At 42.2% G+C, this 17,746-nt stretch overlaps 1 protein-coding gene and 1 long non-coding RNA gene across 6 annotated transcripts in view; one reads left to right on the forward strand and one right to left on the reverse strand.

The window, feature by feature from the left end:
• The window catches only part of LOC132896695 (uncharacterized), a 52,103-nt gene that overhangs the window by 28,852 nt on the left and 5,505 nt on the right, over positions 1-17,746 (reverse strand). For both annotated transcript variants that reach the window (XR_009656138.1, XR_009656137.1), the window contains exon 2: positions 17,376-17,580. This is a non-coding gene — a long non-coding RNA (uncharacterized LOC132896695). The remainder of the gene's footprint in view (positions 1-17,375; positions 17,581-17,746) is intronic.
• The window catches only part of LOC132896694 (protein-glutamine gamma-glutamyltransferase K-like), a 49,484-nt gene that overhangs the window by 13,991 nt on the left and 17,747 nt on the right, over positions 1-17,746 (forward strand). For 3 of the 4 annotated variants that reach the window (XM_060937707.1, XM_060937708.1, XM_060937710.1), the window contains 4 exons: positions 1,726-1,977; positions 2,143-2,261; positions 4,784-4,891; positions 17,482-17,659. In XM_060937707.1, the coding sequence (XP_060793690.1) occupies positions 1,726-1,977; positions 2,143-2,261; positions 4,784-4,891; positions 17,482-17,659 (657 nt within the window). Of the gene's footprint in view, positions 1-47; positions 368-1,725; positions 1,978-2,142; positions 2,262-4,783; positions 4,892-17,481; positions 17,660-17,746 lie in introns of those variants that run through there. The other variant, XM_060937709.1, reaches the window with a different exon arrangement.

Here is a 17,746-nt window from a genome sequence, read left to right on the forward strand (position 1 = left end):
GTGTGTTATTTTCAGTCTTGCAATCTTGTGATATATCTAGTTCTTATACAGTATCAGTCTAAAGTTTGGACACACTTGCTAAATCACTGTTTTTCTTTTATTTTTATTAATTAATAGACACTTCATGTCTTTAAGTACTAATGGATGTCATTTCTCTTTACTTAGTTGAGCAGTTTCTTGACATAATATGGATTATTACAGTTGTGGAATAGGGCTATTTACTGTTTGATCTCAAACTCATTAAGAAGGCAAGACATTGCACTAATTAACTTTTGATGAGGCACAGCTGTTAATTGAAAAGCATTCCAGGTGACTACCTCATAAAGCTGGTTAAGATAATGCCAGTAGTGTGCAAAGCGTCGTCAAGGTAAACGCTGGCTACTTTGAAGACTCTAAAATATTAAACCCATTTTGTTTTTGTTTTTTTTTACTTTTTTGTTTACCACATAATTCCATATATGTTCCATATGTTATTTCATAGTTTTGATATCTTCAGGATTGTTTGATCGATAATGAAGCCGAATATATATTCAGGCATTGCCTAAAAGCAGAGCTCCCGCTGAGTGTAAAATGTGTTTGTAAGTGGCAGCCAGAGCTGCCACTCATTATTTATGTTCTGGACAGAGATGTCAGCCCAGGAAGTTGTATTTGTTATGCTACAGATGCTCACTGCTGTGTTTACCGTACAGTATATTCACCGTATGCCTCCATCAGAGGTTCAGCACAGTATGTTATAAAGCTTTGCTTTCTGTCATCCTGATATGTCATTTATGCACAATGTAAAGCTTGTGTGTGCGTTTTGTTTGTGTTCGGTGCATTGGTTGAACCATGGTTTAGTACAAGACTTTGAGTGCAGAAGTTAATGGTGCATGTTTGGCTAACTTGTAGAGGTTTGGTTGATCCTCGGTTGAGCAGAGCAAGGTGTGTAACATTCAGAGCATAGTCTGTAAACATTACTCTGCAAAATTGTGTATTTGTTTACAACTATGTTATGTTAATAATTTTTGTTTTGTTTTCTTTAGTTTTCACGGTGTTCAGTGTACGGTGTTTGATGCCGCGTGTTCGATGCTATACTTGTGTTTGAGAAGAATAAAATGCATCTGCACCTATCAGAAACTATTTGCTGTTGTTCTTAATGCCAAGGGCTGCTATAGTATTAGTAAATAATCCCACATTATTTTTTCAAAAGCAAATTAAAAATAAGTGATGGAGAAAAATCCATCTAGCTTATGTAAATAAAGATACAAATTTCGTTGTCCAGTGGTCAAGTGTTTGAGATATGTTGCCTTGCACTTACGATCAGGTTCCCTGTGGTGGTACACGTACAGTATGTCATTCGTATGTACGGACGTCGTACAGTCACAAAAGCCATCAAAAATCAGTTTGATGCATTACCATTTTCTCTTAAGTATGGAGCTTTGCTCCACACATGGGGAGCTCCATTATGACTAGTACTGTAGTTTTTTGATGAACACCTAGATCTCTTTTATTGGTGATATCACGGAAAAACAAAAGTATAGTATTGGTGACATTTGCACCTGACCTCTGAATTGAGATTGAATGTTTAGTTTGGATAATATAAATCTTATGTCTTAAAACCTGATGCAGATCACCACACATGCCTGTTACTCTGATATACTAGTTCTTATGCAATCTTGGTTAACTTTCCTGTGTGTGTGTGTGTGTGTGTGTGTGTGTGTGTGTGTGTGTGTGTTTTTTTTACAGGTCCTAACCCAATGGTATCAAAGGGCACGCTAGTGACAATTCTTCTAGTTGACAAGTTGCAGGACAACTGCTGGGAAGCCAAGATTGTTGACAAGGAAGGCAGCAAAATAAAACTGTTAGTCAACTCCCTGCCAACTGCTCCCATTGGCCAATACAAGCTCACTGTGGCAACTCAGACTCCCAGTGGGACTAGCACTTCAACATATAAACCTGAAAATGATATCTACATGCTGTTTAACCCCTGGTGTGAAGGTAAACACTGAGAGAGAAAGGACTAAAGGTCTAATACGTCCTATTCGAATGTTTACTTTAGTCCAACATCACACATAAGAAATTCAAGAAATATGACGAGATTATGGCATATACTGAATTCCATTTCTTTATCTCTCTCTCTCTCTCTCTCTCTCTGTGTCACAGATGACTTGGTGTATATGGATGATGAGAAGGAGAGGAAAGAGTATGTTCTGAACGATGTGGGGAGACTCTACTACGGTACTGAGTCTCAGATTGGAGAAAGAACCTGGAACTTTGGACAGGTATTAACCATCATTTCCTACTTCTTCCTACACAAACCTAGGTGCTACTTGTGTTTACCCAGATTACCCAGTCAGAGGTTCTGAGCATGTTAACTGATTCTTTGTGTTCCATGTTGTAGGCTAAGGTAAGCATGAACACAAACTCCAAATCAAGTGAAAAACAAAGGGTAGGAAAGTAAAGAGGAAAGAGAAATGTGCTGCAATGGAGTTGCGCTACATGGTCGTGTCCATGGAGTTGATGTAAATGGTTTCAGAAGAGCTTTAAAGCTTTTTTTTAAATAGCAGAGAGCCAGAAGACTGACAGAGTTCAGGAAGTCTGAATATGGAAATCTGTTTCTTGGATATGTCTAGTCTAGCTTCAGCTTCTTCTAGTCAGCAGATCTCGGAGTGGGGTGGGTAGTTTACTCAGTCCTGCCCCCACACAGTGTTCTTAATATTGTCTGGAGATATCTGAATTGACAGGGGAAATGTCCAGTAGCTCTTGGTGACATCCAAGGTGAAAGCAGTCAAAGTCCACCTCAGGTTCTCGATGAGTTTATCAAGTCAAACACATACATCAGACTCTTGTGGTCATCACAGAGATTAGTGCTATCATTAGGTTTCTAGACCTTTTATATCCAGCCAAAACCTGATGTAACCCTGAGTCTCGGTAATGACTTCTAGAGATTTATCATATCAGACACACAGTTAAGTCACTTGTAGTCATTACAGAGATATATGGTTCTGTCAGGTTTCAGCTCCATTACTGTGGATTCCTCGAGAAGTCCATGTTATCATTTTCTGTTTCATGCTAAGACACTTAGTCAGACTATCATCACACTGGGGACTTGGACCAGAGCCTGATCTCAGGGCTGGGATCACCTGTGGCTGGGCATGGCAGAATCTGGTGACCTGATTTACTCAAGGATCACGGGGAATTTCCTTACAAGCAGTAGCTTGAAGGAAAGAACTCAGTAGAAAGCTGCATGACAAGAACAAGGAGAAGAAATTTAGATTACAGGTTACAGCTACTACCTTAGGGTAGTTGGTGGCATAATTGCTAATGACCATTATGGCAAAACCACAACATCCTATCATATTCTGATGAAGAGGAGGTGATACTTTTTCGGATGCAGTTCTTTGGTCAGTGGGACATTTCTTTCAGGGTTTACACACTTCTTTTTTTTTTGCATTTCCCTGAGTTTCACCAGCTGTGGCAGTGGCTGGGCAAACTTGTGTTGAGTATTGTTTTGGGAGTTCTGCATAGTTTTGAATTAACCATCCAGGTGCTTGGAGAATTTTTCTCTGAAACTCAGCATCACAACATATGTCATGTTGTAGTAGACATGACATCATTTGTCACAAAACACTTCAAAAAATTGTCGCATATATTCCATCCAAGAGGAGGCTAACTAGGTAGCTAGTTTTATTTGGCAGCGTTTTTTTTTTCTTCTGATCTAAAAACTAGAATTAATTTTGATTCATATGAATACACAGGTGATTATAGAAAATAGTGCGCACTGATTGATCGGGAAATTCAGACTATTTAACAATTATTCACAGAAGGCGAAGCGTATATCAGTGAACAATAACCAAGATGAAGTCAAGGTTATTATTCACGGATATTCACTGAGCCTGAGGCAGATAATTGTTTTAGTATAAACACAGGTGATTTTTTTTTTAAAATTAAATCGTATTCAAAAAAATAATTTATTTCAAACTTCAAAAGCGGCATGCAAATGTAATAACAGCATGCATGCAGATTTGTGTCACTTATCTATACCAAGTCACATAAAATACTTTGTTCTGAAATAGATAAAATAAATCACAATTCCACTTTACCTTTGAATAGTTTTACACCAAACTTCATAGCATCTTTAGTGCTTTTAGGAACAGCATTTTCTTTCATCATTTGTAATTCTTCCTCACTTATTGTGACAAAGTGATCAGCCGCCGTTTTGCTGAGTCGCTTGAGGTGATTATTGAGAAATAGTCCGACTCTCTCAACCAATCAGTACACGTGATTTCTTAGAATCACCTCTGTATTTATACTATTTCTTGATAATCACCTCGAGCAACTCAGCAAAATGGCTGACAATCGCTTGGTCACCGTAAGTGAGGAACAATTACAAATGATGAAAGAAAATACTGTTCCTAAAAGCACTAAAGATGCTACGAAGTTTGGTTTAAAACTATTCAAAGGTAAGATGGAACTGTGATTTATTTTATCGAATACAAAGCAAAGTATTTTATGTGAGTCAGCATTAGATAAGTGAGACAAGTCTGCATCACACCTTTATTCCATTTGCATGACACTTTTGAAGTTTGAAATAAATGATTTTTTCATACTTTTTTTTTTATTCACCTGTGTATTTATACTAAAACAATTATCCACCACAGGGTCAGTGAAAATCGGTGAATAATTATTCGCCTTTGGTGAGTGATTGTAAAATAACATTTATATTGTGTTAATATAAGTAAATGTCATTTAAAAATGTACTATTGGCAAACATCTGAGTTCAAGTGTATTGTCCTATGTGCAGTTTGCTGAAGGGATTCTGGAAGCATGCCTGTTTGTACTGGAGAAGAGTCAAACCCCTGCTTCTGGGTGGGGAGACCCTGTTAACATTTCCAGACTTGTGTCAGCCATGGTAAGTGGCTATTCCAATGAAATTTTATATACTGTGCAAAAACACCCTATTTTTTCATACAGATTTTGTTATAGATTTCTATAACAAATTTTTAGAGTTCCAAATGTTTGTTTTCCAGCTGTTAGTATGCAGGCACTTACAGATGTATGCGCAGAGGAGAGCAGGATACAGACTGACAACAAAGCCAAGACGAGAGACTAGAATCAGAGTCGGTAAACTAGCAAGGGTCGGCCAATTGGCGAACAACATAGGAAAGAGAAGACAAAGAGCAAAAACATGAGAGAAATAGCAAAAGGTCAGAAATATGAGCAGCAATCAAAAAGAAACAAGGCTTGTTATGAACTGAGCAAGCAGAACAATACTTCGCACTGGTGTGTTTGTTTGAGGAGCTTAAATAGAGGAACAGGTGATTAAGGAAATGAGAAACAGCTGAGTTTCAATAGGCTGGAGACAGAGGGCACTATGTTTCATGGGAACTGTAGTTCAAGGTGTCCATGTTTGTAGTTTGTTCCTTTTCAACAGGTTTACTGACAGAACACCCCCCCCCCCCCCCCCCCCCCCAAGGACCTACCTCCAGGAGCTACATTCTTTCTCAGATGACCCCTACCTCTGGGTGCTGGTTTTTCAAGATATTGGGCATGAAATTCTTGTTTGAAAAGCAGGTTGAGAATGTCTTTGGCCATGACCCAACTTTGTTCCTTGGGTCCATATCCTTCCCAATCTATGAGGTACTTGACTCGGCCTCTTCTTCGTCTTGAGTCGAGGATCTTATTTACCTGGTAGATGGCCTCTCCCTCTAGATTGAGCATAGGGTGCTCCTGGACTGGTGTGTTGCTGGCAAGGGGGCCCAGGATAGCAGGTTTCAGGTGTGATACATGGAAGGTAGGGGATATTCGCTGTGAGGGGGTAGTTCAAGATGGTATGATACTTCATTAATGCAGTGCAAAACCTTGAAGGGACTGATATAGCATAGTTGGAGCTTTGGTGTCGATAGTCACCATTATAGTGGTGTTACTTTGTGAGAGAGGGAGATCCATGATAAAGGTAATGGCTAAGTGTGACTAGGGTCTTTGAGGAATCGGGAGAGGGCACAATTTGCCAGTGTGTGTGTGTGTGGAGTTCTAGGAACCTTTGCTTGAGCACACTCAGAACATGAAGCAATAAAGTGCTTGATCTCCATGGGCATGTTCTCCCACCAGTATTTGTTTTTTAACATTTGTGTGCATTGACTGCCAGGATGCTCTATGGCAGATAATGCATGAGCCCAGGTGATGAGTCTGCTGCGAAGATGCTTGGGTACATAAAGAAGACCAGGTGGGAGATGAATAGGGCTGGTTTAAGGTTGTGACTTCCTTATTTCCTTGTCCAGCCCCCAGGTGATGGATCATACGAAACACTGTGGTGGGAGGATGGGGTGAGAGACTGAATCTTGGTGGGATGGACCGAAAGCCTGGGATAGGGCATCTGCTTTAGTATTCTTTCATTCTTGGAATGAAATTGTGAAGTTGAAACAGGTGAAAAATAACACCCACTTGGCCTGACGTGGATTGAACCTTTTGGCTTTCCTGAGATATTCTAGGTTTTTATCCTTGAGGATTATGAAGGGGTGAGTAGCTCCCTCTAACCAATGTCACCACTCCTCGAGGGCCAGTTTAATGGCAAGCAGTTCTCTGTTCCCCATGTCATAATTCCTCTCTGCTGAAGATAGTTTCTTTGAAAAGAAAGCTACTGGGTGTAGCTTCTGTTTCTCCCCAAAGCGTTAGGAAAGAATTGCCCCTACTCCTGTATCTGATGCACCTACTTCTACGATGAACGGCTCAGTAGGGTCGGGATGCTGGAGTATAGGGGCCGAAGTGAAGGCAAGCTTGAGCTGACTGAAGGCTTCTTCTGCCTCTGGGTTCCACTGTAGGCGCTTGGGACCCTTCTTCAGCAACACAGTTAAAGGAGCCACCAAAGTGCTGAAACCCCGAATGAACTGGCAGTAGAAGTTCGCAAAGCCCAAGAAATGGTGAAGGTCCTTTATGGATTTGGGTGTTGGCCAGGAAGTGACAGCTGATACCTTAGATGAGTCCATGCTTAGGCCCCGGTCACACCGCCCGAACTTTGCTGGAGCGTTCCTTGAACGGTAGGGAGGGGGGGCCGAATTTCGACAACGCTCGTCACCGCGCACAAAATGGGAAAAAAATCAAAAACACGGGCATTGGCTTAGCGGTGCACCGCTGAAACCGGCGTTGCTTTAGCATTGGTTTAGCGGTAGCGAGCGTTGGTTTAGCGGTGACGCGAGCGTTGGTATAGCGGCGTTCTGCGCATGCGGGCTTTGGCTCGGCGGGGGCATAAAGTTGGTTTAGCACCAATCATAGCAAGTCTCTCAGCATCCATGGTGATACAGTTTTACTGTAACTTTGAGCAAATTCAATATAGATGAGGTCTGAACTCAACGGCAGCTCGATTCCAAATGAGCTCCTGGTCCATTTCTCCCCGTATTTATAGCCAAATTCTGGTCCCACTCCGACACCTCTATACCAACGCCAAACCAAAGTTCATCGCCGCCATGGATAGCTGCTTCAATGCCCGACACCGTTCCAGCAACTCCGTGTCCGCTCGTAAAACGCTTACAACCGCTCCACCGAAGTTTGTGCAACATTTAATCGCTGCCCGGGCAACGCTGGCGAAGCAGCGGTGGTCCAGCGTTCAAGATTTCTGCGTTGGCCTAGCGGACCCAAGCGTCCACAAACTTGCGTCTAGTGGTGTCAAACTTTGACTGGGCATTGGTGGAGCGGGGGTGAACTTTGCCAGGGCAGAAAATTGCCCCTTCCTCACTGCTCGCAATATTTTGTGCAGCTCAAAACTTTCGGAGCAGTAGGAGGGCCCCTCGAGAAACATCAGCGGTGGCCGAGCGTATATGGCGTTGCTTTAACGGGGGCCAACTTTTGTTAAACGGTGGTGAACGGTTACGAGCGGTGATTAATTTTTTTCACCGCTCCAGGAACGCTCCAGCAAAGTTTGGGCGGTGTGACCGGGGCCTTACTCCTTCTGTGCTGATGATATAGCCAAGGAAGGAGATTTGGCTTTGATGAAAAACACACTTTTCAGCTTTGATGTAGAGATGTTTCTCCAATAAATGTTTGAGAACTGCTCTGACGTGTTCCTGGTGACTTCTTATATCTGAGGAGTATATCAGGATATCATCAATGTAAGCGGTGGCATATCTACCCAGCATGCTCCGTGTCACGTCATTGATAAGGCACTGGAACACACTGGGTGCTGAAGAAAGACCATAAGGCATTACCCAGTATTCGAAGTGTCCAGTGGTAGTGCTGAAGGCTGTCTTCCACTCATCACCCTTCTTTATCCTGATCAGATTATATGTGCTGTGTAGGTCAAGCCTGGAGAAGATCCTAGCAGACCTGAGTTGCTCCAGAGCTGCTGGGACAAGGGGAAGAGGATAAAGGTATTTTACAGTGACCTGGTTTAAACCTCTGTAATCAATGCAAGGTCTTAGTCCACCTCCTCATTTCTCCACAAAAAAGAAACCAGCAGATGCAGGAGACTTGGAAAGGCAGATAGATCCTTGCTTGAGAGCCTCCTGAATATATTCCTCCATGGCAATGTATTCCTTTTGGGACAGAGGATAAATATGACCATGTGGTGGTGACATATCTGGCAGTAGATCAATCACGCAGTCATAAGGCCAGTGTGGTGGTAGCCCACAGTCCTTCCCCTTACTGAAGCCTCTGAAAAATTCTGATAACAGTCAGGAACGTTGGCCATGGAGTCTGGTTGAGGACTTTCCACTGAGGTGGAAGATACTTTGACCTGAGAATGAGAGAGACAGCTCTGGAAGCACATGGGTGACCACTGAAGAATTTCCTTACTTTGCCATGAGATCAGATGGTCATGGAGCTGTAGCCAGGGATATCCAAGGATAAGGTTATGATCAACTGTTGTGGTCATGTACAGGGAAATGAATTCCTTGTGCAATGCTCCTACTTGAATCTGAACTGGGTTGATGCATATGGTGATGAACCAGTCACCTATGGGTCCTCCATCGATGGTCCTAATGCTGAGTGCACTGTGCAGAGGGTAAGCAGGTTGAGCCTCTGAAAGATGGTACTGCTGATAAAGTTCCCCTCAGCCCCTGGATCAACAAAAGCAAAAAGGACATATGTGGAGGACACCACCTTTAGTAAGACTGGAATTTTAAAGGATTTTGAGTTGAATTTTCGCACTGGACTCATAGGTCTTGCTGGTGTCTCTGCTGGAGCTACACAGGCTGGACAGATAGGACAGTGCTGGATGTTATGCTCTGAGCTCCTGCAGTAGAAGCACAACCCCTCTTTACATCATCTAACATGCTCAGCATGGGTTAACTTGGTGTGGGACACCTCCATAGGTGAGTTGTCCTCAGATGGCTGAACAGACCTGGCACTTTCTTGGATAGAGGGTCGATGTTTTAACAGTTGGTCAAGACGAATAGCTAGGTCAATGAGAGAGTCCAGTGTGAGGTTCTCATCTCTGCAAGCCAGTTCACTAATGATCTCAGGGTGCAGACCTTGGCAAAAAAAATGCTTTCAGGCCTGGATCATTCCATCCACTGACAGCCGCTAACGTCCTGAAGTCCAGGGCATACTCAGCAATACTTCGAGAACCTTGAGAGCTGGCAAGTAGACTTTCCCCGACCTCAGTCCCTTCCAGTTCATGGTCAAAAACTCTTGAATAGGGAGAGGAACTGCTCATATGACATAGTCTGCTCACCACCCTTGTTCCAAATGGCAGTTGCCCAGCGGAGTGCTTTGCCAGTGAGAAAGGATAGGAACTTTGCAATCTTGTGCTCATCAGATAGATTAGGCATGGTGGCGAAATACATAGAACATTGCAGTAAAAAACCTTTACGTGCGATGGCATCTCTGACGAACTTCTCCATCATGGGGAGTTGTAGTGCTGGGCTAGGAAGAGACTCAGGGCATGCTAAGAGGGCCTGCGACATTACAGTTGTGAGTTGTGGCAGCCGAGTGTTGAGGTTAGCAAGCATCTGTTGATGTTCTCCTAGCAAACGCCCTTGCACGTTCACTTACTTAGGCCGCCCTCAGGTGAGCCTCCTGTCTCCCACGCCAGTCACATTTTTCCATCATTAACTTGGCAAGCTCATTCAGGGTGGCAACCCCGGCATCAGATTTAAGGATGTCAATAAACGTTTTAATGGGCCACCCCTGGTTTCTCCTCCCATGGGTGGGTTCCCACAGGAGGACTTTGCTGGTAACAAGCTCTTCATGCCGTTGGCAGTGACCTGCCACGCCCATTCTTCTACTAGCAATTACATTGCTTAGATGTGGCAGATCACCATATAGAATGGCATTAGGTATTTGATCATGCCAATTTACATTGAGCACTGTACGCAACATTCTGGTATATGTTCCATCCAAGGATTTCTCGAGATGTTTTGTCAAAGTCCAACATTCCAAACCATAAAGGAGAACTGTCTCAACTGTTGTTTTAAAGAAGGAAAGCTTTAAATCTCTGGAGAGATTGGAGGTCCACACTGTTTTCATCTTGTTCATTGCATTCCATGCTAGTCCTTTTCTAACTTTCATGTCTTGCTCAGAAGATTTTACCCATGCCCCAAGATATTTGAAGTCATCCACTTCCTTAAGTTGTTGTCCCTCTCTTGTCTTAAGAGGAAGGGTTGGCCGGGGGATGTTCGTTGTTATTACTTCAGTCTTTTTGGCATTTAGGTGTAGACCAACTTTGTTACATTCTGACTCTACATTTAGCAGTAGTTTTTGTGCTTCCTCTAGTGTGTTGGAGAGTAGACAGATGTCGTCCGCAAAGTCAAGATCCGTTAAAGGTCCCATGGCATGGTGGTTTGTTGATGCTTTAAATGGGCTCGTGAAGGTTTCCGGATGTTATATCCACAGCCTTTCTCGAAATGAACCCTCGGCACGTAGATATAGCCTCCTGGGAGAAAGCCCCATTTCAGCGCTTTTCCCAGTGCGTCGTTTTGCTAATGAGAAGCAGGAGGCGGGGAAGGGTAGAGGGTGGGGCCGGGTCTTATCATTAATATTCATGACATGTAAACGTGTTACCTCTGATTGGCTAACAGCACTGTGACGCTACCTCCAGTGGGTCAGAACAAGCGGATGTGGGTGTCTTACTATGGCGAGAGAGAAGGAACAAACCACGAAGGGAAAAATACCGCGCGCTGACATCATTAAGGTGCGACGCGAGGAAATAAAATAAATTCAACAAATGTTTGGGTTTTTACTGAACAAACAAACAAATAAAATGAATGAGTGACTTAAAAAAAGAATGTGGGTGTCTTTGTAAAAACTGTTTTGATTGGCTATTATAACAGAGCATGCTGCATGCTTTTTGGTTTTGTAGTGCAGAGTACCTGGCTAACTGCAGGAAGCAGTTAGCTGCACAGCTAATGTAGCCATTGCAAGGCTAACGTGGCACCGATTTTAAAACACGGCAAAACATAAGCTCATAAGTTACAGTCAATTTCCAGACTAAACTCAGTTTAACAGAGCATGCTGCATGCTTTTTGGTTTTGTAGCGCAGAGTACCTGGCTAACTGCAGGAAGCGGTTAGCTGCACAGCTAATGTAGCCATTGCAAGGCTAATGTGGCACCGATTTTAAAACACGGCAAAACGACTTAACAGTTATACACTTACTTGTTTGGTGTTTGTGGCTGATGCGGCAGGGATGCTTGGTACGGACCCAGGCTTCAGTGACAGTTGATGTGCAAAACCTGCCCTGTACTGTCCCAAGTTGTGGAAACATTCATCAGGAAAATGCTTCCGACAAACATACACCGTCTTAGGTAGACTCGACGGTGTATTATTGGAGTAAATAAAATTAAGCCACTGCGTCTTCAGGGGCTCTCCCGTCGGCAGTAAAAACAGACTCCTTTCTGTGTTGTCACATCCATGTACAGCGCAACTTCCATGTTTGGTGGCAACTTTTGAGCTGGGCGGGCAATCCATACAGTGGGTGGGAATCCAGAGGGGGGGGCGTGGGGATCATCTCCCTTGCTGACGTAGGCAAGGGAAGAGTTTATCAATGCGCCGTTTTGATGCACCATTCTCAAATGTTGGGCATAGTTTGGTTTACACATTATGAAATTTCTAGCCACTGGGGTGACTTAAGAAGGTCAGAGGAACTCATTTTAACATTAAAAAACCTCAGAAAGTGAACATTTCATGCCATGGGACCTTTAAAGTAATTGCATGGTGTCTACTGGAGCGTCTGGGTGTGATGGTAAAACCCAGATCTTCACTATGGTAATCAATAGCTTGTCGCAGGGCAAAATCTAAGACGATAACAAAAAGGTATGGTGCAAGGGTGTCTCTCTGTAGCACTCCAGCTTTTATTTCAAATTCTTCTGTTATTCCATCTGGAGAAAGTACTCTTGCTCTAGTATTAGTGTACATTTCCTGAATCGCGTTTAGAAGGCGCGTTGGGATGCTGTAGGCTTGAAGGATTTTCATCATTTTCCCTCTGTGTATACTGTCAAATGCTTTTTTGAAATCTATAAAGCACATCACAGCCGAGAGATTGTTGTTCTTTGTTTCCTCCATAATCCGACGCAGCGCCAAAATCTGATAGAGTGTGGATCAACATTGTCTAAATCCATTTTGGTTTGGTCTTAGATGTATACCTAGCTTGTCCCTGATTCGGTTCAGTATTATCCTGTTCATGACTTTTGTGATGACACACGTTAAGCTGATGCCACGATAATTATCAGTAATAGAGAGATTTCCTGACTTGGGAATAGGTTGTATGTGCGAGAGTGACCACTGTTCTGGTCTGTTCCCTTCAATTAGTACCTTATTACAGAAACCAAGAATGTAGTTATAAAGATCACAATACTTGAGCACTTCCATTGGAATACCATCTGGGCCAGCACTTTTATTATTCAATGCTCTTTTCACTTTTAAGAACTCTTCGTGTGTGTTAGGGTTTTGCTCGGATTCAAACCTGGTTTGTTGGTGTGATAATCCAGCAAACCCCCACTAGGCCACCAGGGGGATGACTCAAATGCAGAGGCGTGAGGCAGAAGTAGAAAAAGTATCAAAAAGGTTTATTTACAATATGTACAAAAAATATCCAAAAAGTAAAAATACAAAAATGCTCAGAAGATATAAGGGAAAAAATAAAAAATCAAAAGTACAAAACAAAAGCCAAAAAACAGAAAAGAAAAGGCAAAAATACCAAAGCTCAGAAGATCCAAAAAACACAGTAACTACTAGGTCCAAAAGAAAAGCAAAATGCAAAATAAAGAACACGGTACAGAGGAAACTGGAGATAAACATAACAGCACAAAGACTCCGTGACAAGAGGACTGAACTCAGGGGGTATAACTACACAAACTAAATTGAACACAGGTGAAGATAATCAGGACTAAACAGGCAATTAACACAAACACAAAACACAGGAACAGTGGCGGCCTCTAGAGGCCAAAATAAACATGACACGAAAAGGAAATAACAGTGGCCTCTAGAGGCCAAAACAGTCCTAGTCCTAACAGTGTGTGAAGGGTCCATCATCTATATTCAGATCACTAAAAACTATTGGAATTCTTTCATCTCCATTTTCATTGTCAACTGCTGGGGGTTTTCCAAGAAGATTTTTGAAGTGGTTGTACCATGCTGTTGTTCTTTCTTCTGCATTGGCACCTTTTAACTGACTCTCTTTGCTCTTCTTGCCCTGTCATTTCATTTATTACCTTCCATGCTTCTCCATACTTTGCATCGTAGTGGCATTGTTTGACTCTTCTTGACATTTCTTCCAATTCCAGCTGTTTTATGTGGTCGTATGTGTTAAATAATGCTCTTTTTGCATCATCGAATCTCTCTCTACTTTCATCATTCTCGTCATCCAAGTGTTTACTTGCTTCGATTAACTCTTGCCTTGCTTTCACTACCTCTGGGTGAGTTGACCTTGGTGATCTCCTCTTCTTTGCTTTTTTCTGGGACACACAGCTCCATTGCTACTTGATTAGCTTTCATAAATCGATCATAACATTCTGTGATGTCTTCCTCAGCAAACAGATTTTGAAATCTGTTACAGACTTCTACTGCGTAATTTCTTTGTAACTCAGAATTTGATGCAAAGGCACCCCAATCGTATCTTACTTGTCATTTGGATTTCGATACGCTTTTCGATACTGCACGTTCAGAGCAGTCTGTTTAGCATCCTCCGCTACATCCATATTAGGCGAAGTATCCTGTTAGTATGCAGGCACTTACAGATGTATGCGCAGAGGAGAGTGGGATACAGACTGACAACAAAGCCAAGACGAGAGACTAGAATCAGAGTCAGTAAACTAGCAAGGGTCGGCTGATTGGCGAACAACATAGGAAAGAGAAGACAAAGAGCGAGAACGTGAGCAAAATAGCAAAAGGTCAGAAATACAAGAAGCAGTCAGAAAGAAACAAGGCTTGGTATGAACTGAGCAGGCAGAACAATACTTCAGACTGGTGTGTTTGTTTGAGGAGCTTAAATAGAGGGACAGGTAATTAAGGAAATAAGAGACAACTGAGTTTTAATAGGCTGGAGACAGAGGGCACTGTGTTTCATGGGAACTGTAGTTCAAGGTGTCCATGTCTGTAGTTTGTTCCTTTTCAACAGGTTTACTGACACCAGCACAAAATTAAATGTTACAGAAAAAAATGTTTGTTTCTGAGCAGCATATTACATAAGGGACCACTTTTCAGATTACAAAAGAAAACAGAATGAAGGCTGCTGGGTTTTGCTGCAAAATTAAGAAGCAAATGTGACAGTCAAAGTGTCCAGAAGAATTGTGGCTGATTCTGCAAGATGCTCAGTAAAACCTACAGCTTACTTGCAGAGTTTTTGTCCTAGAAACATAAAAATACCCCTCAGAACCCTTGAAAGGTCAACTTTATATAAGTAGAAACTAAATATATTTTTAAAGCTTTGTGAGGAAAATAAAGAACAACAAATAAAGAACATTGTTTCAGTCTGAGTCAGAATGCGGCTCTGGATGGCTCACCCAGAGCTATTTATATGATAATGAAATGGTAATTCAACAGTCATTATTGGTTCATTATAAGGCTAGAAAATGTGTGAAAACACCCAGTTTGTCTCCAAAGAGCACATGTTTGGGTTGTTTTTACACTGACCGAGGAGCTTTCAATTGTTCCCAAAGAGGACAGAGAGTATGGGGCCACCTAGAGAAAAAGCACGGCACCCAGCATCATTCTTCAGAGCACACCACCTGTTTTGTTTGGCCGCTCTGAGCACTCCTAGTTGAAAATCTCTAAACATTTCTGGAAAAAGCTGCTGGTGCCATCAGTCACTACGTTTACATGCACATAGAGAGAATCGAATTTCTGCCGTTGCTCGACTGAAATCGAAGTTCAAAATGCCATGTGTACACCTTAATTCGGCTGAAATTGAACCGAACTTGATTTCTCGGAATCGAGCTACACGACCTAGTTTATGCGATTTCTGCCGAGCTACTTTGTGCATGTATACCCTATCGAGCTAGTTGTCGAGCTACTTACTGCCCCTTCCGGAAGTGACGAGTGATGAGACCACAAGTGGGAAACACAACAGCCTCGGTCGGCATGACAACAGTAGTAGCGAGCAGCAGAAGAGGTCAGGAGGAACAAACGAAGAAGAGAAAATGGCGATGTAGAGCTCTCTGAAGTGTGGGTGGAGCACAGAGGACGGCAGGACAAAGCTTCTGGTACTAATAGGCTTTTTATTGTCAGACTTTTCAGTTTAACAGCCTACTTTTATTCTTCTCACACACACACACACACACACACACACACACACACACACACACACACACACACACTGTGTTCTAGTCCCGGGATGAGCTGTCCCCTCTGCTCTCCCTCTGCCTCCTTAAATAGGGCGCGGTTACTGGGAAGACACACAAACACAGGTTAATTACCGTCAGGTGTAGTGATTCTGCCACTCACCTTCCCTGGCTCCGCCCTCCTGTCACAGACCGGCGCTTGACCACGCCCCCACTGCCACAGGCAAGCAGAAACGTGCACTTCTGGAGCAATGAGGAGACAGAGTTCATGCTCATTCAGCTTAAGGAGTTGAATATATTAAAATTCATGGACGGGAGAAAAACGCGCAATGGAGAACACGGAACTGATAACTTTGTTTATACTCTTGAATAGCTCTTCTTCATGACGACAACCGGAAGTGTACCAACACGATGGGGCGTGTAGCGCCACCTGTGGCTCGGGTGCACAATGCACCTCACACAATAGCCCGATTTCATTGTGTGCATGTAGGATTGGATTTCTTTGGCACCCTGCTGGGACCTTCAGCTCGATTACCGACAGCAGCTCGATTTGGATGTGCACGTAAACGTAGTGACTGTTGCTCCTTTTCCGGCAGCCAATCACTAGTTGTGATACTGTATGTTGTCAAGATATTGTTATCCTAGAAACAAAACTCACACACAGCATAGGAGTGCTTTTTTGATCAGCGCCGGGATGAAGTGTGCCCAAGACCTTTACTGCTAGAGAAAAACACTTTATGGACATGCCATAAAACATTTCACAGTACACACATGTTCAGAGTTGAGTGAATTATTTTACCTCAGGCAACTCTGCACAGGCACAGCACATCACTTTTTTACAGCAAAAATGTCTGTCATAAAGTAACCTACATGGAAGTAGGTTAAAATGTCTCCATCTATGCAGCAGATTGTAAAACTGTTTCATAAATTGTAAAATAAAAAAAATTAAAAAATGAAAAAGGCATCTATTGTATCTTCTTTTCTTACAATTATACAGGGCCACAATGATATTCCAGACTGATGGACTATTACCTTTGACAGTGGGTTCAAACGTAGCCATTGTTTAGGCCACTGACTTTAAAGAAAACAGTGTAACTCCAAAGTTCTCAAAATATAGTCATCAAACTACATGAAATTTCTGAATGCTTTAATCACCTACAGTACCAGTTAAAAGTTTGTACACCCCTACTCATTCATAGGTTTTTCTGTATTTTGACTATTTTCTACATTGTAGAACAATACCGAAGACATTAAAACTATGAAATCACATATGGAACATATATGGAATTATGTGATAAACAAAAAAAGTGTTAAACAAACAAAATATGTTTCATATTTTAGATTCTTCAAAGTAGCCAGCTTTTACTTTGATGATGCTTTACACACTATTATCATTATCTTAACCAGCTTCATGAGCTGGTCACCTGGAATACGTTTCAGTTAACAGGTGTGCTTTGTTAAAAGTTAATTAGTGCAATTTCTTGCCTTCTTAATGAGTCTGAGATCAAACAGTAAACAGTAAATAATAAAAAAAAATACAGTAAATAGCATGTATGCCTATATGCCTGGAAAGATAAGAGGAACTGAGTTATTTTTAAGCTGATCATTGAAGCACACATATCTGAGCATCGGAAACTGACTTCAGAGAATTTCAATTCCTGAAATCAAATAATAGTATTTAATCATACCTTGAATTTAGCAAAATTGTAGATTCAATGATGGTCCAGTACCAATTCCTGAGTGTATATGAAGGCAAGATTTGGGTGTTACCCTCCACTTTATTCTTGGTACCAGATCAACTCTCCTGATGACCAAGGTGTGCTGGAAGGCAATTGGTCCGGTATATATGCAGATGGGACCTCTCCAACAGCATGGAGTGGCAGTGTGGATATTCTGAAGCAGTACCACAAAAGCAGAGGATTGCCTGTCAAATACGGGCAGTGTTGGGTCTTCTCAGGTATCACCACCACAGGTAAGGGAACACCATATATTTGTGTGTGTTATTGGTATTTGTGGTATTGGATGCTGCTTTAATTTTCATTTTGTATTTCCAAAAAGT

The sequence above is a fragment of the Neoarius graeffei genome, chromosome 13 (assembly GCF_027579695.1).
Source record: "Neoarius graeffei isolate fNeoGra1 chromosome 13, fNeoGra1.pri, whole genome shotgun sequence".
Classification (NCBI taxonomy): Eukaryota; Metazoa; Chordata; class Actinopteri; order Siluriformes; family Ariidae; genus Neoarius; species Neoarius graeffei.